We start from the raw sequence: 26863 nt of genomic DNA, 5'->3' as shown, positions 1-26863 counted from the left end.
GGTATCAGCCTCTGATGGGCCATACACACTGCGCGATATTAGTGAAAGATATGAACGTTCATATCTTTCAGTGCGAAGGCACCAGCGATGAACGATGCGTGGCCCCGCGCTCGTTCATCGCTGATGCCCCATCGCCTGTGCATGCAGGCCAATATGGACGATCTCGTCCATATTTGCCTGCACTTCTATGGAGCCGGGGGAAGTGAAGAAACTTCACTCCCCCCGTCACTGCCCCCCCCCTCGGTTGCCCGTATCCGCCGTCGGGCAGCTCGGCGGTGGATCGCTCAATGTGCAGGGCCCATTAGTCTTAAATAAGCCCATATTTAGTCACGGTTCAAAACATAAGTAAACATTTAGCTTTAATAACTTTAAACAAGCAGATTTTTTATGAAAGAGTGACATCTGATTTGTTGATCCATTGTTGTGTGCTGGGGAATTATTATTTTTTTTTCTAGTATAGATTAACCCCTCCCTTACTTGCAGCTGTGAAGGACCAATAAATTGAGAGACATGGATGGGATCAGTAGTTGGAAGGTGTGCATATCATCATAGTTCCATACTGGAGGATTTTTTTTTGGGGTGCCTTCAGGGGATTTGGATTTCAATTTAGAAATACATAAAAGTATGACCCAAAGTAGGTGCTATTACCATGTAGTGTAGGACCACCAGAACAGAGATGCCTTGCTGTGGCTGACAATATATTTGCAAATAAACTGAGATCTCATATCTGCATTACTATCGCCATGTAGAATAGAGGTCTCTTTTGCTTGTCCATTATGGTGTGCTGGGGGAATTTGTTTTCCTGTTTAGGAAAAGATCCTGTCTGAAGAGATCAGTTGATTTAAAGGAAAAAAAAAACTTAAGTGTAAATAAAATTACAAACAAAATATAAATGACACTATCTAACAAGAGCTGCTTAGCCCCCAAAACATGCCTAACTCCTAAGGCACTTAAAGAACACTGGCAACCTGGGGATGCAGGCGAGAGGAGCTTAGGTTTAAAGCTAGTGTGGTATCCTATTAGTTGCGTTGATTTACCACATAGTAATAAAAGGCTTTTTAGCCCATTAATACTATTGGGCTATCCAATTACAGCCCATTTTTACCGGACGACAGCATAAGGGATCCGTGATAACATCACGGACCCATGTGTTACAGTCAGATAACAGGTCTTCTGGGGCTAGTTATCGGGGACTCAGGCACGCAAAGCACAATCCCTAATAACTTCCAGGCTACGGGGCTAATAGGATAGCGGTATCTAACCACAGCTAATAGGACACCGCCCTTAGTTTAATATTTAACCCATGGACCAGTGTCCCCCAGCCTTGAGGACATAGATTTATTTGATGTTCTCAGGAAAGAAACAAAACCCCCCAAAACACTCAAATGAGTTCTCAATGCACACTGCTTACCTCTGGAGTATGAATGACATCACGATCTACTACCTCTGCATCAACAGCCATGAGGACTCTGAGGTACAGGTCAACTCCACGGGGGTTAAGACCCACAAAAGACAAAATATCAAAGAAGAATTTATGCCACGTTGTGAGGTACTCTGTAACAAAAACCAGGGCAAACACTTGTGCAGCTTTGTTACGGATAAACGTTTTCTCCGGTTGTGCATTAAGCATCTGTAGTAGAAATAAAATCATGAATTAAAATAAGCCCACAAGCCATAGTAAGTCTGTTGAAGCAAGGTTACTGAAAATCCAAACATGTCCTGCTTGTGACAATGTTGTTAACATTGCCTACTGCACTGATAAGGGGGAGAGGATATAAAGACAAAGGGGGTTATTCAGAACTGATCGTAGCAGCAAATTTGTTAGGAGTTGCGCAAAATCATGTGCACTGCAGGTGTGGCAGATACAGTATAACATTTGGAGAGAGAGAGTTAGATTTGGGTGAGTTATTTTGTTTCTGTGCATAGTAAATACTGCCTGCTTTATCGTTACACTGCAATTTCAGTTTGAACACACCCCACCCAAACATAACTCTCCCTGCACATGTTATATCTGCCCACGATGCAGTGCACATGATTTTGCCCAACTGCTAACAAATTTGCTGATACGATCAGGTCTGAATTACCCCCAATGTGCTGTATTTGCAAGTACTGGGACTCTGCAAGCACTGTACAGTATGTAAGTACTACCCACCACTAAACCCTGCTCTCATTCATCTCACCTCCAAATGAATCTTACCCCAATGCTACAGCAACCAGGATTAGGTTTAGGCTACAGGAAGGGAGGGTTAGGGGGCCGGGAAGAGGTAAGTATACTTACCTTCCACTGTCGGGATTCTAATTATCGGGATGCCGCAGTCTGTATTCTGACCGCCGGCATATTATACCCAATCCTCTCCTAGTCATCATTGAAAACCTGGATTTACCCCGCAGACACCACTTCTTCTGCTGCACACTCCTTTTGGGGGGGGGGGGGGGGGGCTGCCGTGTTGTTGGGGTCTTTCTATCCTCCAGTTACTTCCATCAAACAATACCATCAGAACTGTCACTTACATTCTCTACATTTGAAGTCCATGCTATACGCCTCTTCCAACCTGTTCACTTTTGAGTAGTTATTTACCGACCCCTGACCATCCCGCCACATTCCTTTACAACTTTGCTTCCTGGCTCCCTTACTTCAGATCTTCCCTCCATATTCTTAGGGTGACTTCAATATCCCAATCAACGACTCCACAGAATCCTCTGCCTCCAAAATCACAATTGTTTGGTCTCTCCCAATGGACCGCCTCATCCTCCCATGTGAGTGGCCATCTACTTGATCTGACTACACCAATTCCCCACTCCCCCTCTCAGACCATCCCCTTCTTGCATTTAACTTCTATCCTTCTCCATCTCCTAAGGCTACCATAACTAAGTGGAACACTGAGTCTTTAGACACAGCTTCCTTATCCTCCCTACGTGACTCGCTTCTCTCCCCTTTTCTCGCTCTACTGCTCTGAACATGCCACTTCTCTATACAATGCATCCCTTACTTCTGCTGTGGACTCAGAGCGTCAGTGGAGGAAATCATGTTCTAAGGCAGACTTTCTCAATTTCAAATGTACGCTCTCATCCTACAGTGGTGCCTTCTCTCTATAAACAGTCTTTAAAAACTACTTCTCCTCCCAGCCTCAAACCCCAGGTTAGACCAGACCCTAGCACCCGCCCCCCACCATCTCCACTCCCAGCTTACCGCTCCCCTGATACATCTCACTAACTTTAACTTCCTATCTCTTGCTAGGAAGAGACTTGCTATCTCTTCATGTATGCCCCAACACTTTCTTAAACTAAACAGAGCTGCGACTGATGTAATAATCTTTCCACCCTCCCGCATAACCTCACCTCCCACAATTTAATGATCTATTGACAGCATAACCATCTCCTCTAGCCCCCAAGTGTGCTGTCTTGGCGTTATCCTTGACTCCTTCAGACCACTAATTCAGTGCCTTTCAGAGTCCTGCCATTTCCATCTTATAAATATCTCCAAGATTAGACCCGCTCACCCTAGTTGCTAATAAGACCCTCATCCACCACTGGTCATCTCAGATTGGACTACTGTAACTTCATATCTGGCCTCCCTAACATCCACCACTCTCCACTCTAATCTGTTCTCCATGCTGCTGACTGGGTCATCTTCCTCTCCAAACGTACTACGTCTGCTTCCCCTCTCTGTCCTTTCAAAAACCAAAGCTTGTTACACTTACTTACAAAGTCCTCACCCATTCCTGTCCTCTTTACATCTGACCTCAACTCCCTTCACACTCACACCCTTTTCGCTACCCAAATGAATGCAGCTTCTTCTGACAACCCATTACTTCTTCCCATTCCGTCGCCAATATTTTGGCCGCGGTGCTCCTTACATCTGGAATTCTCTCCCACTCCCTATCATATTGTCCAACCTCTCTACAAGACTTCGAATTGGCTTTTAAGACCCACTTCTTCACCAATCGCAGCAATCTCTCAGCGTAACAGTCTCGTCCATGCTACGGTCTACCCCATCTGTATCAACCCATGTCCGCAACTGCCCTTTAGAACGTAAAATCTCACAAGCAGGGCGCCTCTTTCCTCATGTGCTTTGACTTTTCTACTAATAGTATCATCTACTCCATGATCCCTTCAGTGGCACCTAACCATTGGTTTCTACCACCATGCTGCTTTGAGTTGCTATGACCACTGATGCAGCAATATTTATAAACCAGCATTTGACGGCAGATAAGAACCACTTGGCCCAACTAGTCTACCCTGACCACATGTAAAACTAGGATTAATTATTGTTCAGAGACAATTAACCTACCAGTAGAATTTCTGGATTGTGGCCGGAAAAACCACACAATCATGGGGAGAAATATAAACTACACACAGTCGAAAAAATAAGATTTTAAACCTACCGGTAAATCTTTTTCTCCTAGTCCGTAGAGGATGCTGGGGACTCCGTAAGGACCATGGGGTATAGACGGGCTCCGCAGAAGACAAGGGCACTCTAAAGACTTTAGAATGGGTGTGCACTGGCTCCTCCCTCTAAGCCCCTCCTCCAGACCTCAGTTAGAGAAACTGTGCCCAGAGGAGACGGACAGTACGAGGAAAGGATTTTTGTTAATCTAAGGGCAAGATTCATACCAGCACACACCATCCACACCGTATAACCTGGAATATACGCAACCAGTTAACAGTATGAACAAAACAGCATCAGCCAAAGACTGATCTTAACTGTAACATAACCCTTATGTAATCAACTACTATATACAAGCCTTGCAGAAATATGTCCGCACTGGGACAGGCGCCCAGCATCCTCTACGGACTAGGAGAAAGATTTACCGGTAGGTTTAAAATCTTATTTTCTCTTACGTCCTGGAGGATGCTGGAGACTCCGTAAGGACCATGGGGTTTATACCAAAGCTCCAAACCGGGCGGGAGAGTGCGGATGACCCTGCAGCACCGATTGAGCAAACATGAGGTCCTCATCTGCCAGGGTATCAAACTTGTAGAATTTTGCAAAGGTGTTTGAACCCGACCAAGATGCTGCTCGGCAAAGCTGTAACGCCAAGACGCCTCGGGCAGCCGCCCAAGAAGAGCCCACCTTCCTAGTGGAATGGGCTTTTACCGAATTTGGTAACGGCAATCCGGCCGTAGAATGAGCCTGCTCAATCGTGTTACAGATCCAGCGAGCAATAGTCTGCTTCGAAGCAGGAGCGCCAACCTTGTTGGCCGCATACAGGACAAACCGTGCCTCTATTTTCCTAATCCGAGCCGTCCTGGCTACGTAAATTTTTAAGGCCCTGACTACATCCAGGGACTTGGAGTCCTCTAAGTCTCCCGTAGCCACCGGCACCACAATAGGTTGGTTCATATGAAACAATTAAACCACCTTAGGCAAAAATTGAGGACGCGTCCTCAACTCTGCTCTATCCACATGGAAAATCAGATAGGGGCATTTGTGAGACAAAGCCGCCAATTCGGACACCCGCCTTGCAGATGCCAAGGCCAACAACATGACCACCTTCCAAGTGAGAAATTTTAATTCCACTGTTTGAAGAGGCTCAAACCAGTGAGATTTTAGGAACTGTAACACCACGTTAAGGTCCCAAGGTGCCACTGGGGACACAAAAGGAGGCTGGATGTGCAGCACTCCCTTTACAAAAGTCTGGACTTCTGGGAGAGAAGCCAATTCCTTCTGAAAGAATATAGATAGGGCCGAAATCTGTACCTTAATGGAGCCCAACTTCAGGCCCATATCCACTCCTGTCTGTAGAAAGTGGAGAAAACGGCCCAAGTGGAAATCTTCCGTAGGAGCATTCTTGACTTCACACCAAGAGACATACTTCCTCCAGATACGGTGATAATGTTTCGCCGTCACTTCCTTCCTAGCCTTTATCAGAGTAGGGATGACTTCCTCTGGAATACCTTTCCCAGCTAGGATTCGTTGTTCAACCGCCATGCCGTCAAACGTAACCGCGGTAAGTCTTGGAATACGCAGGGCTCCTGCTGCAACAGGTCCTCCCTGAGAGGAAGAGGCCATGGATCTTCTGTGAGCATCTCCTGAAGATCTGAATACCAGGCCCTTCGAGGCCAATCTGGAACAATGAGTATTGTCCAAACTCTTTTACGTCTTATGATTCTCAATATCTTTGAGATGAGAGGAAGAGGAGGGAACACATAGACCGACTGAAACACCCACAGTGTCACCAGGGCGTCTACCGCTACTGCCTGAGGGTCCCTTGACCTGGCACAACCTCAGAATCTTCTTGTTGAGGCGTGACGCCATCATATCTATTTGGGGAAGTCCCCAAAGACTTGTTATCTCTGCAAAAACTTCTTGATGAAGTCCCCACTCTCCTGGATGGAGATAGTGTCTGCTGAGGAAATCTGCTTCCCAGTTGTCCACTCCCGGAATGAAGACTGCTGACAGAGCGCTTACGTGATTTTCCGCCCAGTGAAGAATCCTGGTGGCTTCCGCCATTGCCACTCTGCTCCTTGTCCCGCCTTGGCGGTTTACATGAGCCACGGCTGTGACGTTGTCTGATTGAATCAGAACCGATAGGTCGCGAAGAAGATTCTCCGCTTGTCGTAGGCCGTTGTATATGGCCCTTAATTCTAGAATGTTGATGTGTAGACAAGCCTCCTGGCTCGACCATAGTCCCTGAAAATTTCTTCCTTGTGTGACTGCTCCCCATCCTCGGAGGCTCGCGTCCGTAGTCACTAGAACCCAGTCCTGAATGCCGAACCTGCGACCCTCTAGAAGGTGAGCACTCTGCAGCTACCACAGGAGAGACACCCTGGCCCTGGGGGACAGGCTTATTTTCTGATGAATTTGAAGATGGGACCCGGACCACTTGTCCAGAAGGTCCCACTGAAACGTCCTCGCATGAAACCTGCCGAAGGGGATCGCCTCGTATGTCTCCACCATTTTTCCCATTACTCGAGTGCATTGATGAACTGACACTCTGTTCGGTTTTAACAGGTCTCTGACCATGTTCTGGAGTTCCTGGGCTTTTTCCATCGGGAGAAAACCCCTCTTTTGTTCTGGGTCCAGAATCATGCCTAAGAACGATAGCCGAGTCGTTGGAACCAACTGTGACTTTGGTAGATTTAGAATCCAGCCATGCTGCTGGAGCACTCTCAGGGAGAGCGACACGCTTTTCAGCAACTGATCTCTCGATCTCGCTTTTATCAGGAGATCGTCCAAGTATGGGATAATTGTGACTCCCTGCCTGTGCAGGAGCACCATCATTTCCGTCATTACCTTGGTGAAAATCCTCGGGGCCGTGGAAAGCCCAAACGGCAACGTCTGAAACTGGTAATGACAGCCCTGTACAGCGAATCTCAGGTACACCTGATGAGGGGGATATATGGGGACATGAAGGTATGCATCCTTTATGACCAGTGACACCATAAAATCCCCCCCTTCCAGGCTGGAGATAACTGCCCGGAACGATTCCGTATTGAATTTGAACTTTTGCAAGTACAGGTTTAGGGATTTTAGATTTAGAATGGGTCTGACCGAGCCATCCGGTTTCGGAACCACAAACAGGGTTTGTACCCCTTCCCCTGTTGAACTAGGGGAACCTTGACAATCACTTGCTGTTGACACAGCTTTTGAATTGCAGCTAAAACTATCTCCCTTCCTGGGGGAGAGGCTGGTAAAGCAGATTTGAAAATTCGGTGAGGAGGCACCTCTTCGAATTCCAGCTTGTAGCCCTGGGATACAATTTCCATCGCCCAAGGATCCACGTCTGACTGAACCCAGACGTGGCTGAAGAGTCGAAGACGTGCCCCCACCGGCGCCGACTCCCTCAGTGGAGCCCCAGCGTCATGCGGTGGATTTAGTAGAAGCCGGGGAGGACTTCTGCTCCTGGGAACTAGCCGTGGCAGGCATTCTTTTCCCTTTACCCTTACCTCTGGCGAGGAAGGAAGACCCCCGACCTCTTCTGGATTTATGCGCCTGAAAGGACTGCATCTGATATTGTGGTGTTTTCTTTTGCTGTGGGGGAACATAAGGCAAAAAAGTAGATTTACCCGCGATAGCTGTGGAAACCAGGTCCGCGAGACCTTCCCCAAATAACACCTCACCCTTATAAGGCAAAACTTCCATATGCCTCTGAGTCGGCATCACCCGTCCATTGGCGGGTCCACAGGGCTCGCCTAGCAGAAATCACCATGGCGTTGGCTCTTGAACCTAGTAGCCCAACGTCTCTCGCAGCGTCTTTTATATATAAGACCGCGTCTTTAATGTGACCTAAGGTCAATAAAATGGTATCCCTATCTAGGGTATCAATGTCAGCTGACAAGGTATCTGTCCAAGCTGCTACCGCACCACAAACCCAAGCCGATGCGATTGCCGGTCTGAACAAAGCACCCGTATGTGAATAAATTGATTTTAACGTAGTTTCCAGTCTGCGATCAGCAGGATCCTTGAGGGCCGCCGTGTCTGGAGACGGTAGCGCCACCTTCTTGGACAAGCGCGTTAAAGCCTTGTCCACCCTGGGCAAGGATTCCCACCGTAGCCTGTCCTGTGCAGGGAAAGGATACGCCATAAGAATCCTCTTGGGAATCTGCAGTTTTTTGTCTGGAGTTTCCCAAGCTTTTTCAAATAACGCGTTCAGCTCATGAGATGGGGGAAAGGTTAGCTCAGGTTTCCTTTCCTTAAACATGCATACCCTCGTGTCAGGGACAGAGGGGTCATCTGTGATATGTAAAACATCTTTTATTGCGATAATCATATAATGAATACTTTTGGCCACCCTTGGGTGTAACCTCGCATCATCGTAGTCGACACTGGAGTCAGAATCCATGTCGGTATCAGTGTCTGCTACTTGGGACAGGGGACGTTTTTGAGACCCTGAAGGGCCCTGTGACACAGTCCAAGACATTGATTGACTACCTGTTTTATCCCTGGGACTCTGCTTTGTCCAATCTCTTATGTAATAAAGCCACATTTGCATTTAAAACATTCCACATATCTAACCAATCAGGTGTCGGCGTTGCCGACGGAGACACATCAATCATCTGCTCCACCTCCTCCTTAGAGGAGTCTTCTGCTTCAGACATGCCGACACACCCGTACCGACACTCCCACACACTCAGGGATATATCTATATGGAGACAGTCCCCCAATAAGGCCCTTTGGAGAGACAGAGTATGCCAGCACACACTCAACGCCACCGGACACTGGAATAAAATCCCAGTTAGTACAGCGCTTTTATATAAATACACTCACTGCGCCAATGAAATGTGCCCCCCCCCCACCCCCTCTTTTTTGCCCTCTGTAACAGTGTTCAGCAGGGGAGAGTCCGGGGAGCCAGCTTCTCTGCAGTTTGCTGTGGAGAAAATGGCGCTGGTTAGTGCTGGAGGACCAAGCCCCGCCCCCTCACCGGCGGGCTTTGGTCCCGCTCAAATTATTTATACTGGCGGGGGTTTATTAATATACTGCCTCCGCAGTATCTACTTTATATGCCAGTGTCCCTAGAGGTTTTTATTGCTGCCCAGGGTGCCCCCCCTGCGCCCTGCACTTTTACAGTGCCCGCTGTGTGTGTCTGTGTGGGAGCAATGGCTCCCAGCGTTACCTCAGTGAAGATCTGAAGTCTTCTGCCGCCTGTGAAGTCTTCTTTTCTTCTTAATACTCACCTGGCTTCTATCTTCCGGCTCTGTGAGGAGGACGGCGGCGCGGCTCCGGGACGAACGGCGAAGGCGAGACCTGCGTTCTGACCCTCTGGAGCTAATGGTGTCCAGTAGCCTAAGAAGCAGAACCTATCATTCAAGTAGGTCTGCTTCTCTCCTTTCAGTCCCACGATGCAGGGAGCCTGTTGCCAGCAGTGCTCCCTGAAAATAAAAAACCTAACAAAAAGTATTTTTCAGAGAAACTCGGGAGAGCTCCCCTGCCTCCTCTGGGCACAGGATCTAACTGAGGTTTGGAGGAGGGGCGTAGAGGGAGGAGCCAGTGCACACCCATTCTAAAGTCTTTACAGTGCCCATGTCTTCTGCGGAGGCCGTCTATACCCCATGGTCCTTACGGAGTCCCCAGCATCCTCTAGGACGTAAGAGAAATTTGAATTTACTAGGCCTCAGTTTTTTAAGTACAGGAGGTCAAAGTTTTGAAAAATTGCTCAGAAATGCCACTCCTGATGCTCCGTTTTTATGTGATGTGTATCTGGAAAAAAAAAATTAATCTCAGTGCCTAATCCACATATCCCTTTGAAATTTTGACCCTTTGTCAATATAAACACGGAGATTACAGAAAAAAAAATGTTTTAGCAATCCTGCCCGACTCAGAGCGATATTCAGTTGTTTTGCATCCTCGGTCATGACGGGAGTTCGCAGGCACAATTCAATTGTTTCTTTACGCCCATAAAGGTCAGGTTTAGCCACGTAAACCAGCGAAACCAGACCAGAGTGCTGGGTGCGATTGTGAAGGCCGCCGTTCGGCCACCCAAATGTATTACTTTTCGCGCATTTCAGCTCGCCACCCCCTGGGGCTGTGAGCTGAAATGTAGGCGCCAGCAGCCTCGCGCCCGAACGGCGTAACAACTGAATGACTCCATTGGGCGCCATCTAGTGGCTACTGGCATGCGCAACAATTGAATCTCACCTGAGAGTCATTATACATCTCTTTACTTTAAACTTTTTTTTTTTTGCACCTAAAAAAGAATTAAGTGGGTTCAATAAGCATTATCAACCTAACCAGATGAGTTATGTTTTTTGTTTAAATTGAACCTTAAGGTATACTTTATTAAAAAAAAAAAGCTATGAACTAAAAATAATGGGATTTTGACTGCCTGTATGAGTATTTTAATGTTTAATTAAATTTACCACTAGGTATAATTTTGCCCACCAGGGGAGTATTTTAATTTGTATATTTCAATATATATTTGCAGATTTCTTTTTACACATGGGGGGTATTCAATTAGTCGTGATAATCTGTTTTTTGTGCTAAAAACTAAGATTCTACAGTTAATCCTGGAAAAAAACAAAACCCAAAAACCACCTATTCAATTAGCAGCAATCATGAATCTGCAATAATTCTACCACAAATTTCACTTCACCTACGCCTGAGCAGGTGCAAAGTTGGGGAAAATCCCTACTTTAAAAAGTAAAAATGTTGGGATTAAGTTCAGAACCTTCCCTAATGACTAATTAGGCACTTTGAAGTTTAATTATTTTTTTAAACTGGCATATAACATTTTTGGGGTGCAAAATGATGGAATTTTGGGTTCAAGGTGTAGGACAGGTATATTGGGGTGCATTATGAGTGGGAGAAGTGTTTTCAGGCTTGCAGGGAGTAGTCATCTTTTCCTCACTTTTTTATAGCCCCATGAAATTATGTAAAGATATACTTATAGCCATTTTTCTATACCCCGAATTTAATGAGAACACTTTTTTGCTGAAAAAAAATAAAATAGCTCATCATTTTTCGCCGTTAAAAAAATATAAAAATAAAAAAACGTATAGAACAGTTATTTGACTTAATTTCAGTACCCTAAATCTATTTAATATGACCTCTAATATGCTTCTGTACTGTTGCCATGCTTTTTTTGGCATTTTTCAAGGTACAGGCTGATTTCCCCATTTTTACCTACACTTTTCACAACAAGGATTTTTCGCACGAATCACGTTCTCGCGATTTTGGAATTGAATAGGTAGGGAAAAGACGCAACCCCATATTTTCAATGACATAGGGTCAAAATGTCAAAGTGATACACGGACTAGGCACTGACATAGGAATTTTTTTTCCAGATACACCTCGCATAAAAACAGAGCATCAGGAGTGGCATTTGTGAGCAATTTATTGAAGCTTTGACCCTCTCTCAAATACTGAGGACAAGAGAAGAAAGAAATTGAATTTGTAGATATGTGGCAGTATCAAGTGTATAAAGTTTCATGAAAAGCTAAGTCTGTGGGTGTCAAAATGAAATTTTTCTGGGCGATTTGATATGGTATAACCCTAATGCTAACCATTACACCATTCCTACTTGTTTTGCATTGTCTTGTAATGTAATTGACCATGCTCATGTACTTTGTTAGGCGCTGCGGAACCCTTGTGGCTCCATATAAAGGAAAAATAAGATTTTACTTACCGGTAAATCTATTTCTCGTAGTCCGTAGTGGATGCTGGGGACTCCGTAAGGACCATGGGGAATAGACGGGCTCCGCAGGAGACAGGGCACTTTAAGAAAGAATTTGGATTCTGGTGTGCTCTGGCTCATCCCTCTATGTCCCTCCTCCAGACCTCAGTTAGAGAAACTGTGCCCGGAAGAGCTGACAGTACAAGGAAAGGATTTTGGAATCCAGGGCAAGACTCATACCAGCCACACCAATCACACCGTATAACTTGTGATAAACTTACCCAGTTAACAGTATGAACAACAACAGAGCATCAGATCCACCCTGATGCAACTATAACATAACCCTTATTTAAGCAATAACTATATATAAGTATTGCAGAAGAAGTCCACACTTGGGACGGGCGCCCAGCATCCACTACGGACTACGAGAAATAGATTTACCGGTAAGTAAATTCTTATTTTCTCTAACGTCCTAGTGGATGCTGGGGACTCCGTAAGGACCATGGGGATTATACCAAAGCTCCCAAACGGGTGGGAGAGTGCGGATGACTCTGCAGCACCGATTGAGCAAACAAGAGGTCCTCCTCAGCCAGGGTATCAAACTTGTAGAACTTTGCAAAAGTGTTCGAACCCGACCAAGTAGCTGCTCGGCAAAGCTGTAATGCCGAGACCCCTCGGGCAGCCGCCCAAGAAGAGCCCACCTTCCTTGTGGAGTGGGCCTTAACTGATTTTGGCAGCGGCAATCCAGCCGCAGAATGAGCCTGCTGAATCGTGTTACAGATCCAGCGAGCAATAGTTTGCTTTGAAGCAGGAGCACCCAGCTTGTTGGATGCATACAGGATAAACAGCGACTCAGTTTTCCTGACTCTAGCCGTTCTGGCTACATAAATCTTCAAAGCCCTGACCACATCTAGTAACTCGGAATCCTCCAAGTCACGAGTAGCCACAGGCACCACAATAGGTTGGTTCATATGAAAAGATGATACCACTTTTGGCAGAAATTGTGGACGGGTCCGCAATTCTGCCCTATCCATATGGAAAACCAGATAGGGGCTTTTATGTGACAAAGCAGCTAATTCTGACACACGCCTAGCCGAAGCCAAGGCTAACAGCATGACCACCTTCCACGTGAGATATTTTAACTCCACGGTTTGAAGTGGCTCAAACCAGTGTGACTTCAAGAAAATCAACACCACGTTAAGATCCCAAGGTGCCACTGGAGGCACAAAAGGGGGATAAATATGCAGCACTCCCTTTACAAACGTCTGAACTTCAGGCAGAGAAGCCAGTTCTCTTTGAAAGAAAATAGACAGGGCCGAAATCTGGACCTTAATGGAACCCAATTTTAGGCCCAAAGCCACTCCCGACTGTAGGAGGTGAGGGAAACGGCCCAGCTGGAATTCCTCCGTAGTGGCATTCCTGGCCTCACACCAAGCCACATATTTTCACCATATACGGTGATAATGTTTAGCCGTCACGTCCTTCCTAGCCTTTATCAGCGTAGGAATAACCTCATCCGGAATGCCTTTTTCTGCTAGGATCCGGCGTTCAACCGCCATGCCGTCAAACGCAGCCGCGGTAAGTCTTGGAACAGACAGGGCCCCTGTTGCAACAAGTCCTGTCTTAGAGGCAGAGGCCATGGGTCCTCTGTGAGCATTTCTTGCAGATCTGGATACCAAGTCCTTCTTGGCCAATCCGGAACAATGAGTATTGTTCTCACTCCTCTTTTTCTTATGATTCTCAGCACCTTGGGTATGAGAGGAAGAGGAGGAAATGCATAAACCGACTGGAACACCCACGGTGTCACTAGTGCGTCTACAGCTATCGCCTGAGGGTCTCTTGACCTGGCGCAATACCTCTGTAGCTTTTTGTTGAGGCGGGATGCCATCATGTCCACCTGTGGCAGTTCCCACCGACTTGCAATCTGCGTGAAGACTTCTTGATCAAGTCCCCACTCTCCCAGGTGGAGGTCGTGCCTGCTGAGGAAGTCTGCTTCCCAGTTGCCTACTCCCGGAATGAACACTGCTGACAGTGCGCTTACGTGATTCTCCGCCCAGCGAAGAATTCTGGTGGCTTCCGCCATCGCCACCCTGCTCCTTGTGCCGCCTTGGCGGTTTACATGAGCCACCGCGGTGATGTTGTCTGACTGAATCAGAACCGATCGGTCGCGAAGCAGGGTCTCTGCTTGACGTAGGGCGTTGTATATGGCCCTTAGTTCCAGGATGTTGATGTGAAGGCAAGTCTCCTGACTTGACCACAGACCTTGGAAACTTCTTCCCTGTGTGACTGTCCCCCACACTCGGAGGCTTGCATCCGTGGTCACCAGGACCCAGTCCTGAATGCCGAATCTGCACCCCTCGAGGAGGTGAGCACACCACAGGAGAGACACCCTGGCCCTGGGGGATAGGGTGATCAGCCGATGCAGCTGAAGATGTGATCCGGACCACTTGTCCAACAGGTCCCATTGAAAGGTCCTCGCATGGAACCTGCCGAAGGGAATGGCCTCGTATGATGCCACCATCTTTCCCAGGACTCGCGTGCAGTGATGCACCGACACCTGTTTTGGTTTTAATAGGTCTCTGACCAGTGTCATGAGCTCCTGAGCCTTATCCACCGGGAGATAAACCCTCTTCTGGTCTGTGTCCAGAATCATGCCCAGGAAGGGCAGACGAGTCGTAGGAATCAACTGCGACTTTGGAATATTTAGAATCCAGCCGTGCTGTTGTAACACTTCCCGAGAGCGTGCTACGCTGATCAGCAACTGCTCTCTGGACCTCGCCTTTATGAGGAGATCGTCCAAGTGTGGGATAATTGTGACCCCTTGCTTTCGCAGGAGCACCATCATTTCCGCCATTACCTTGGTAAATATTCTCGGTGCCGTGGAGAGACCAAACGGCAACGTCTGGAATTGGTAATGACAATCCTGTACCACAAATCTGAGGTACGCCTGATGAGGTGGATAAATGGGGACATCAAGGTATGCATCCTTTATGTCCAGAGACACCATAAAATCCCCCCCTTCCAGGCTTGCGATGACCGCTCTGAGCGATTCCATCTTGAACTTGAACCTTTTCAGGTATATGTTCAGGGATTTTAAATTCAATATGGGTCTGACCGAACCGTCCGGTTTCGATACCACAAACATGGTCGAATAATAACCCTTCCCTTGTTGAGGGAGGGGAACCTTGACCACCACCTGCTGAAGATACAATTTGTGAATTGCAGCTAACACTATTTCCCTCTCTAAGGGGGAAGCTGGCAGGGCCGATTTGAGGTATCGGTGAGGGGGCATCTCTTCGAATTCCAGCTTGTATCCCTGAGACACAATCTCTATTGCCCAGGGATCCACCTGGGAGTGAACCCACTTGTGGCTGAAAATTCGGAGACGCGCCCCCACCGGGCCTAGCTCCGCCTGTGGAGCCCCAGCGTCATGCGGTGGATTTAGTGGAAGCCGGGGAGGACTTCTGTTCCTGGGAACTAGCTGTGTTGTGCAGCTTCTTTCCTCTACCCTTGCCTCTGGCAAGAAAGGACGCACCTCGGACTTTCTTGCCTCTTTGTGAACGTAAGGACTGCATTTGGTAATACGGTGCTTTCTTAGGTTGTGAGGGAACGTATGGCAAAAAATTTGACTTTCCAGCAGTAGCTGTGGAGATCAGGTCCGAGAGACCCTCCCCAAACAATTCCTCACCCTTGTAAGGTAAAACCTCCATATGCCTTTTTGAGTCGGCATCGCCTGTCCATTGCCGAGTCCACAGGACCCGTCTGGCAGAAATCGACATTGCATTTATTCTAGAGCCCAGTAGGCTAATGTCTCTTTGAGCATCTCTCATATATAGGACAGCGTCTTTTATATGCCCCAGGGTCATTAATATAGTATCCTTGTCTAAGGTGTCAAGTTCCTCAGATAAGGTATCCGTCCATGCTGCTACAGCACTACACACCCAGGCCGACGCAATTGCCGGCCTTAGTAAGGTACCTGAATGTGTATAAATGGACTTCAGGGTACCCTCTTGCTTTCTATCCGCAGCATCTTTTAGGGTGGCCGTATCCTGTGACGGCAGGGCTACCCTCTTGGATAAGCGTGTTAGAGCTTTGTCCACCCTAGGGGAGGATTCCCAGCGTAACCTGTCCGTTGGCGGGAAAGGATACGCCATAAGCATCCGTTTGGAAATCTGCAGTTTATCATCTGGAGATTCCCAAGCCTTTTCACATAACTCATTTAGCTCATGTGAAGGGGGAAAGGTCACCTCCTGCCCTTTTTCCCTATACATATGAACCCTCTTGTCAGGGACTGGGGTTTCCTCTGTGATGTGCAACACATCCTTCATTGCTATAATCATATAACGGATGGCTTTTGCCAATTTAGGCTGTAACTTTGCATCATCGCAATCGACACTGGAGTCAGAATCCATGTCGGTATCCGTGTCAACAATTTGGGATAGTGGGCGCTTCTGAGACCCTGACGGCCTCTGTGACATAGGATCAGGCATGGGCTGAGACCCCGACTGTCCCAAGGTTTCAACTTTATCCAACCTTTTATGCAAGGAATTAACATTATCATTTAAAACCTTCCACATATCCATCCAATCAGGTGTCGGCGCCGTCGGCGGAGACACCACATTCATTTGCTCCCGCTCTGCTTCCACATAGCCTTCCTCGTCACACAAGCGTACCGACACACCACACACACAGGGGATGCTCTTTTTTGAAGACAGTTACCCCACAAGGCCCTTTGGAGAGACAGAGAGAGAGTATGCCAGCACACAACCCAGCACTATATGTCCCAGGAATCACACAGTAACTTAGTGTTAACCCAGTAGCTGCTGTATATTATGTTTTTGCGCCTAATTTATGTGCCCCCCCCCCCCTCTCTTTTTACCCTCTTCTACCGTGAATCTGCAGGGGAGAGCCTGGGGAGCTTCCTCTCAGCGGAGCTGTGGAGAAAAAATGGCGCTGGTGAGTGCTGAGGAAGAAGCCCCTCCCCCTCAGCGGCGGGCTTCTGTCCCGCGTTTCTGTATAATATTATGGCGGGGGCTCATACATATATACAGTGCCCAACTGTATATATGTCTAACTTTTGCCAAGAGGTCCTAATTGCTACCCAGGGCGCCCCCCCCTGCGCCCTACAGTGACCGGGGTATGTGGGTGTAGTGTGGGAGCAATGGCGCACAGCTGCAGTGCTGTGCGCTACCTCAGTGAAGACTGGAGTCTTCTGCCGCCGATTTTGAAGTCTTCTTGCTTCTTTCACCCGGCTTCTGTCTTCCGGCTCTGCGAGGGGGACGGCGGCGCGGCTCTGGGATCGGACGACAAAGGTGAGATCCTGTGTACGATCCCTCTGGAGCTAATGGTGTCCAGTAGCCTAAGAAGCAGGACCTATCTTCAGAGAGTAGGGCTGCTTCTCTCCCCTCAGTCCCACGATGCAGGGAGCCTGTTGCCAGCAGATCTCCCTGAAAATAAAAAACCTAACAAAATACTTTCTTATAGCAAGCTCAGGAGAGCTCACTAAACAGCACCCAGCTCGTCCGGGCACAGATTCAAACTGAGGTCTGGAGGAGGGACATAGAGGGAGGAGCCAGAGCACACCAGAATCCAAATTCTTTCTTAAAGTGCCCTGTCTCCTGCGGAGCCCGTCTATTCCCCATGGTCCTTACGGAGTCCCCAGCATCCACTAGGACGTTAGAGAAATGAACGTTATGGTAAGAACTTACCGTTGATAACGTGATTTCTCTTATGTCCACAGGATAACATTGGGATATTGTCGAGCGACAGCGAAAATGGCACCAACACGGTCACAAGCTTTCTGGCCTCCCAGGATGCATTGGGGCCTCCACTATATAGTCCCGCCCACTGACTCAGTCAGATCAGTTCTTTCCACAGTGATTATAGGCAGGAACATTAGGTAGAGACCTGTACAGGCGATAAGAACACACATGCACACCCTTCCATACAAGAAGGAAGAGGTTTTAGTGATTGTCTAGATCCTCAAATCAGATGCGTCAGGGTGGGATCCCTGTGGATACCTGTGGACATAAGAGAAATCACGTTATCAACGGTAAGTTCTTACCATAACGTTCATTTCTCTGGCTGGGTCCACAGGATTATCCACAGGTTAACATTGGGATTCCCAAAGCCATTTTAGTAGTGGGGACGCTCCTGATTGCACAGGAGGACCTTTCGCCCGAAGTCTGCGTCATGAGAGGCAAAAGTATCCAAGGCATAATGTCTGATGAATGTGTTTATGGAAGACCATGTGGCTGCCCTACATATCTATTCTGCTGATGCACCCTGTTGTGCTGCCCAAGAAGGACCTACCTTACGTGTAGAGTGTGCAGAGACATTAGCCGGAATAGGGAGATCTGCATGAGAATAAGCTTCAGATATTACCATTCGGAGCAATCTCGCCAGCGTCTGTTTACTAGCAGGCCATCCTCTTCTATGGAATCCGTAGAGGATGAAGAGGGAATCTGTTTTCCTGATGGCACTAGTACGATCTATGTAGATTTTCAAAACCTGGACCACGTCCAGCGACGCTTCTCCCGCAGATAGTCCCGATACCTGAAAAGCTGGGACTACAATCTCTTCATTCAGGTGAAATTTGGATACCACCTTTGGAAGATAACTAGATCTCGTTCTGAGAACTGCTCTGTCTGGAAAAAAACTTAGGAAAGGAGACTTGCATGATAATGCTCCTAAATCTGACACTCTTCTGGCTGACGCCATTGCCAGTAAAAAAAGAACTTTAACCGTTAACCACTTAAGATCTGTTCTCTCAAGTGGTTCAAACAAAAGGACCCTGGAGAAATTTAAGAACTAAATTCAAATCCCAGGGAGCTGCAGGAGGAACAAATGGAGGTTGAATATATACTACTCCTTGGAAAAACGTACGTACATCCTGTAGGTCAGCAATCTTCTGCTGAAACCATACAGTCAACGCTGAGACTTGCACCCTCAAGGAAGCAACCTTCAACCCTTTATCCAATCCTGCCTGCCGGAAATCCAAAATTCTAGCTACTTTAAAAGATCTCAGATTGTAATTTTTTCCAGAACACCAATGAATATAGGCTTGCCATATTCTATAATACACACGGGCCGAAGAAGGCTTTCTTGCTCTAAGCATGGTTTGGATTACTTGCTTTGAAAATCCTTTAGCCTCTAAGATAGAGGTTTCAACAGCCACGCCGTCAAAGACAGGCGATCCAGATGACTGTGACAACAAGGACCCTGCATTAACAGATCTGGACGTTGAGGGAGCAGTATCGGTGCTTCCACGGACATTCTCAACAGATCTGTGTACCAATGCCTTCTTGGCCAAGCTGGAGCTATTAGAATGATTGCTCCTTTTGCCTGTTTTATCCTTCTCACTACTCTGGGTAACAGAGATATTGGAGGGAACAGATATGCCAGCTGAAACCTCCATTCTACTGACAGTGCGTCTACCAGGACCGCTCCTGGGTCCCTTGTTCTTGATCCGTACCTCGGAACTTTGTTGTTTACACGAGACGCCATAAGGTCTATCTCTGGTAGACCCCATCTGTTCACCAGTGTCTGAAACACTTCTGGGTGTAGTGCCCATTCGGTATCCTGAATGGTGTGCCGACTGAGAAAATCTGCTTCCCAATTTAGTACACCCGGGACAAATACTGCTGACAATGCTGGGAGATGGAGTTCTGCCCATTTTAGAATGGGGGTTACTTCCTCCATCAGACTCTTGCTGTGAGTTCCTCCTTGATGATTGAGGTATGCTACTGCCGTCGCATTGTCTGAGCGGATCTGGACTGGTCTTCCTTGTAGATTGTCCTTTGCCTGAACCAGAGCCAAGTAAATGGCTCTTATTTCTAACAGATTTATCGGCAGGCGACTTTCCCTTGCGGCCCATTTTCCCTGGAACCATAGGCTTCCGAGTACCGCCCCCCAGCCTTGCAGGCTGGCATCTGTTGTCAGGACTTGCCACTCTTTTATCCAAAAGGGTCTCCCCTTGTTTAAATGGTCTGTCTGTAGCCACCACGCTAGAGACCTTTTTACATTTAGTGGAATCTTTATCATCTGCTTCTTTATCGTTTGATGATTTCCGTTCCATTTGGTCAAAATGAGATGCTGCAACGGTCTGGAGTGGAATTGCGCATATTCCACCATGTCGAAGGTTGATACCATCAGACCCAACAGTCGCATTACTGCATGGACTGACATTGTCTGGGCTTGCAACGCTTCCTGAGCCATGACCTGCACTTTGACTATCTTTTTCTCTGGCAAGAGAACCTTCTGTAGGTCTGAATCCAACATGGCCCCCAAATGAACCATCCGCTGTGACGGATTCAGGGACGACTTCTCCCAATTTATGAGCCACCCGTATCTCTGTAAACAAACTATCGTCTGTTGGAGATGGCTCAACAGTAAACCTTGCGACTGTGCTAAGATTAATAGGTCGTCTAGGTATGGGAATATTCTTATCCCTTGTTTGCGCAGACAAGCTGCCATAACCACCATGATCTTGGTAAACACCCTGGGTGCTGTAGCTAGCCCGAAGGGCAGAGCTTGGAACTGGAAGTGTTCCTTGAGGATGGCAAACCTGAGGTAACACTGATGTGATAGTGCTATAGGCACATGTAGGTAAGCATCCCGTACATCCAGAGATACACAGTCTCCCGGTTCCATAGCCAACATTATGGAGCGTAACGTCTCCATGTGGAACTTCTGGATCCATATGTAGTTGTTCAACATCTTCAGATTTAGAATTGGTCGATATGACCCATTTGGTTTCTGGATTAGAAATAGATTGGAGTAATACCCCTGTCCCTTTTGTGATGGAGGTACTGGGACAATCACACCTGACTGCAGTAATTTTTGGACTGCTTCTTGCAGGGCATTGGCCTTCGACTCTATACGAGACGGGCTGGTGCAAAAAAATCTTTGAGGAGGCTGCCTCCTGAATGGGAACCCATACCCCTGAGATACTACCTTCTGCACCCAGGCATCTGCTGTTGACTGTTGCCATATGTGTGCAAATTGCAGGAGTCGGCCCCCAACCCTGGAATCCTCCAGGCGGAGGCCCATCTCTTCAGGCTGAGGGTTTCTGTTCCGGTTTGGAAGCTGGCTTTTTGCTAGCCCACTGCTTCCTACCCCTGGATTTAAACTGGGGTTGTTTAGGCTCCGCTTTAGCTTTTGCTTTGCCAGCGAAATGAGCAAAATTTTAAACCCTTGGACTTAGGGTTATAGGTAGCCGGAAATCTGACCTTTTTCGATTCAGCCTCTGATTCTAGGATATCCAATAAAGGTTTTCCAAATAATATATTACCCACGAAAGGCAATGCTTCCAATTCTTTCTTGGACTCCGCATCCGCCTTCCAGGTCCGTAGCCAAACTGCTCTGCGAGCTACTACTGTCAAGGCTGAAGCTTTAGAAGCAACAGTGCCTACATCAATTGCTGCTTCTTCTAAATACTGGGCAGATTGTCTTAAACGGCAAAGACGATCCTCTTGCTCCCTAGTAGGAGAGGGGATGTCATTCTCTAGTTCCTCTATCCATTCGCCCATTGCCTTTGCTACCCAGGCCGAAGCCATAACAGGTCTTACCACTGCTCCTACAAGAGAAAAAATATTTTTCAATAGGCTCTCTACCCTTCTGTCTGTGACATCAAAGAGGTAGTTGACAGTGGTAAAGCAGATTTATGCACGAGTCGCAGAACATGTGCATCTACTTTTGGAGGAACTTCTCTCTTCGAACAATCCACAGCAGGAAATGGATAATAAGAATTTACTCACCGGTAAATCTATTTCTCGTAGTCCGTAGCGGATGCTGGGTACTCCGTAAGGACCATGGGGGTATAGACGGGCTCCGCAGGAGACTGGGCACTCTTAAAAGAAAGATTAGGTACTATATCTGGTGTGCACTGGCTCCTCCCTCTATGCCCCTCCTCCAGACCTCAGTTAGGGAAACTGTGCCCGGAAGAGCTGACATTACTAGGAAAAGATTTGGAATCCAGGGTAAGACTCATACCAGCCACACCAATCACACCGTACAACTCGTGATAACTATACCCAGTTAACAGTATGAACAATAACTGAGCCTCTCTCAACAGATGGCTCATACAATAACCCTTTAGTTAAGCAATAACAATATACATGTATTGCAGAGAGTCCGCACTTGGGACGGGCTCCCAGCATCCACTACGGACTACGAGAAATAGAATTACCGGTGAGTAAATTCTTATTTTCTCTGACGTCCTAGTGGATGCTGGGTACTCCGTAAGGACCATGGGGATTATACCAAAGCTCCCAAACCGGCGGGAGAGTGCGGATGACTCTGCAGCACCGAATGAGCAAACTCAAGGTCCTCCTCAGCCAGGGTATCAAACTTGTAGAATTTTGCAAAAGTGTTTGAACCCGACCAAGTAGCAGCTCGGCAAAGTTGTAAAGCCGAGACCCCTCGGGCAGCCGCCCAAGAAGAGCCCACCTTCCTCGTGGAATGGGTTTTTACTGATTTAGGATGCAGCAGTCCAGCCGCAGAATGTGCAAGCTGAATGGTGCTACAGATCCAGCGAGCAAGTCTGCTTTGAAGCAGGAGCACCCAGCTTGTTGGGTGCATGCAGGATAAATAGCGAGTCAGTTTTTCTGACTCTAGCCGTCCTGGAAACAAAGTTTCAGGGCCTGGACTACGTCCAGCAACTTGGAATCCTCCAAGTCCCTAGTAGCCGCAGGCACCACAATAGGTTGGTTCAAATGAAACGATGATACCACCTTAGGGAGAAATTGGGAACGAGTCCTCCATTCTGCCCTTTCCATATGGAAGATCAGATATGGGCTTTTACATGACAAAGCCGCCAATTCTGACACACGCCTAGTCCAAGCTAAGGCCAAAAGCATGACCACTTTCCACGTGAGATATTTTAGCTCCACGGTCTTAAGTGGCTCAAACCAGTGGGATTTTAGGAATCCAACACACGTTAAGATCCCAAGGTGCCACTGGAGGCACAAAAGGGGCTGAATATGCAGCACCCCTGTAACAACGTCCAAACTTCAGGCAGTGAAGCCAGTTCTTTTTGAGAGAAAAATGGATAGGGCCGAAATCTTGGCCTTTATGGATCCTAATTTTAGGCCCATAGTCACTCCTGACTGTAGGAAGGGCAGGAATCGACCCCCCTGGAATTCCTCTATAGGGCCTTTCCGGCCACACACCAAGCAACCTATTTTCGCCATATACAGTGAAAAAGTCTTGCTGTCACGTCTTTCCTAGCCTTTATCAGCGTAGGAATAACTGCATCCGGAATGCCCTTTTCCGCTAGGATCCGGCGTTCAACCGCCATGCCGTCCAACGCAGCCGCGCTAAGTCTTGGATCAGACAGGGTCCCTGTTGCAACATGTCCTGACTGAAAGGCAGAGGCCATGGGTCCTCTGAGAGCATTTCTTGCAGTTCCGGGTACCGAGTCCTTCTTGGCCAATCCGGAGCAAAGAATATTGTTCACACTCCTCCGTTTATTACAATTCTCAGCCCTTGGGTCTGAGAGGAAGAGGAGGGAATATATAGACCGACTGGAACACCCACGGTGTTACTTGTGCGACCACAGCTATCGCCTGAGAGTCCCTTGACCCAGCGTAAAACCTTTTTTATCTTTTTATTGAGGTGGGACGCCATGTAGTCCACCTGAGGCGGTTTCCATCAATTTGCAAAACTGCGTGAAGACTTCCTGATGAAGTCACCACTTTCCCGGGTGGAGGTCGTGTCCACTCCCGGAATGAACACTGCTGACAGTGCGCTTACTTGATTCTCCGCATAGCGAAGAATTCTGGTGGCTTCTACCCTCGCCACCCTGCTCCTTGTGCCGCCCTGGCGGTTTACATGAGCCCCTGCGGTCTGACTGGATCAGAACCGGTTGGTCGCGAAGCAGGAACTCCGCTTGACTTAGGGCGTTGTATATGGCCCTTAGTTCCAGGATATTGATGTGAAGGCAAGTCTGTTGGCTTGACCACAAACCTTGGAATTTTCTTCCCTGTGTAACTGCCCCCCACCCTCGGAGGCTTGCATCCGCGGTCACCAGGACCCAGTCCTGAATGCCGAATCGGCGGCCCTCGAGAAGGTGAGCACTCCGCAGCCACCACAGGGGAGACACCCTGGCCCTGGGGGATAGGGTGATTAACCGATGCATCTGAAGATGTGATCCGGACCACTTGTCCAGTAAGTTCCATTGTCCTTGCATGGAACCAGCCGAAGGGGATGGCCTCGTATGATGCCATCATCCTTCCCAGGACTCGAGTGCAGTGATGCATTGACACCTGTTTTGGTTTTCAATGGATTCCTGACCAGTGTCATGAGCTCCTGAGCTCTCTCTCTATCGGGAGATAAACCCTCTTCTGGTCTGTGTCTAGGATCATGCCTAGGCGAGGCAGATGAGCTGTAGGAACCAACTGCGACTTTGGAATATATAGAATCCAGTCGTGTTGCCGTTTCACTTCCAGAGAAGGTGATACGCTGTCCAGCAACTGCTCTCTTGATCTCGCTTTTATGAGGAGATCATCCAAGTATGTGATAATAGTGACACCTTGCTTCCGCAGGAGCACCATCATATCCGCCATTACCTTGGTGAAATTGGTAATGACAATCCCGTACCGCAATTCTGAGGTACGCCTAATGAGGTGGATAAATGGGGACACGAAGGTATGCATCCCTTATGTCCAGATTCATTTCAGGCATGCAATGACCGCTCTTAGCGATTCCATCTTGAACCTGAACCTTTTCAGGTATATGTTCAGGGATTTTAATTCAATATGGGTCTAACCGAACCGTCTGGTTTCGGGATTATAACATGGTCGAATAATAACACCCTCTTGTTGAAGGAGGGGACCCTTGACCACCACCTGTTGAAGATACAATTTACGAATTGCAGTTAACACTGGCTCCCTCTCTTGGGGGGAAGCCCGCCGGGTCCTCGGTGAGGGGGCATCTTCTCACAGTCCAGCCTGTATCCCTGCGATACAATTTCTATTGCCCAGGGATCTAACAGGGAGTGAACCCACTTGTGGCTGAACTTACGAAGGCGTGTCCCCACCGGGCCTAGCTCCGCCTGTGGAGCCCCAGCGACATGCGGTGGATTTTTGTAGAGGCCGGGGAGGACTTTTGTTCCTGGGGACTAGCTGTGTTGTACAGCTTCTTTCCTCTGCCCCCGGCTCTGACAAGAAAGGACGCACCTCAGACTTTCTTGTTTCTTTATTCGAAAAGCTGCATTTAATAATGTCGTGCTTTCCTAGGCTGTGCAGGAATATAAGGCAAAATATCAGAATTACCAGCTATAACTGTGGAGAACAGGCCCGAGAACCTTTCTCCACACAATCCTCAGCCTTCCATATGCCTCTTAAATCGGCATCATCTGTCCAATGTATATTCTACAGGACACGTCAAGCAGAAATCGACATAGCTATTGTCTCTAGGACCCAGTATACTCATGTCCCTTTGGGCATGCTTTATAATTATATATCTATAACTTAAGACAGCATCTTAAAATATTTATATGCATACTAGGGTCTCAATCTCTGCTGATAAGGTACCTGTCCACGCTGCCACAGCGCTATAAACCCATGCCGACACAATCGCCGGTCTGGGTAGTATACTAGAATGTGCACGCTATCTGCAGGATCCCTAAGAATAGCTAGTGCAAACAGGACACCCAAGTGGAAGATTCTCAACACATCCTGGCCCTAGTGGGGAAAGGATACAGCCTGAGAATTCTCTGGTGGGAAGCTGCCGTCTCTTGTCTGGAGATTCCCGCTCTTTTTCCTCATGAGAGGAGGGAAATTTACCTCAGCATTCTTCCCCTTAACATGTGTACTCTCGTGTCAGGGACAGATGCGTCATCAGTGATATGCAAATCATCTTTTATTCCAATAATCATATATTGAATATCTTTTAGCCCTCTTGGCTGTAACTTTGCATTATCGTAGTCGACAGTGGAGTTAAACTCCGTGTCGATACTTTGTTATTTTGGATAGTGAACATAGAGAGACTCTGAAGGACTCTGTGACATAGGGACAGACCAGGGTAGATTTCCTTTCTGTTCCCTAACCTTTTGTGCAATAATTTTACCTCAGCACTTACACATATCCAAACAGGTGTCGGTGTTGTTGACAGAGACACCCTCCCACACACTTATCCGCTCTATCACCTCCTTAGAGGAGCCTTTTACCTCAGACATGTCGACACACGCGTACCGACACAACACACACACACAGGGGATGCTCTATTTGAAGACAGTTCCCCCACCAGGCCCTTTGGAGAGACAGAGAGAGAGTATGCCAGCACACACCACAGCGCTATATAATACAGGGATGTACACTATACTGAGTGATTTTTCCCCTATAGCAGCTTATATACACAGTTTTGCGCCTAAATTTATGTGCCCCCCCTCTCTTTTTTACCCTTTGTGTACCAGGATACTGCAGGGGAGAGCCTGGGGAGCTTCCTTCCAGCTGAGCTGTGAAGAGAAAATGGCGCCGGTGTGCTGAGGAAGAAGGCCCGGCCCCCTCAGCGGCGGGCTTCTGTCCTTTTATGTACTTTAATGGCGGGGGTTAATGCACATATACAGTTTAGACTGTATTATGTGCTTTTCGCCAAGTAAGGTAATCTAATTGCTGCCCAGGGCGCCCCCCCCAGCGCCCTGCACCCATCAGTGACCGGAGTGTGTGGGGTGCAGTGGGAGCAATGGTGCACAGCTGCAGTGCTGTGCGCTACCTTAATGAAGCCTGGAGTCTTCAGCCGCCGATTTTCAACTTCTCTTCGTTCTTCTGGCTCTGCAAGGGGGACGGCGGCGCGGCTCCGGGACCGGA

General features: G+C 47.8%; 1 protein-coding gene across 3 annotated transcripts in view; it reads right to left on the bottom strand.

Annotated features, from left to right (window-relative positions):
- Positions 1-26863, bottom strand: part of XPOT (exportin for tRNA) — a 288220-nt gene that overhangs the window by 170497 nt on the left and 90860 nt on the right. For all 3 annotated transcript variants that reach the window (XM_063927565.1, XM_063927566.1, XM_063927567.1), the window contains one exon: positions 1412-1630. In XM_063927565.1, coding sequence (XP_063783635.1) covers positions 1412-1630 — 219 coding nt within the window. The remainder of the gene's footprint in view (positions 1-1411; positions 1631-26863) is intronic.

This window comes from Pseudophryne corroboree, chromosome 6, assembly GCF_028390025.1.
Source record: "Pseudophryne corroboree isolate aPseCor3 chromosome 6, aPseCor3.hap2, whole genome shotgun sequence".
Taxonomy (NCBI): domain Eukaryota; kingdom Metazoa; phylum Chordata; class Amphibia; order Anura; family Myobatrachidae; genus Pseudophryne; species Pseudophryne corroboree.
The sequence above is the reverse complement of the archived record's forward strand: the minus strand, read 5'-3'. Positions and strand labels throughout refer to the sequence as shown.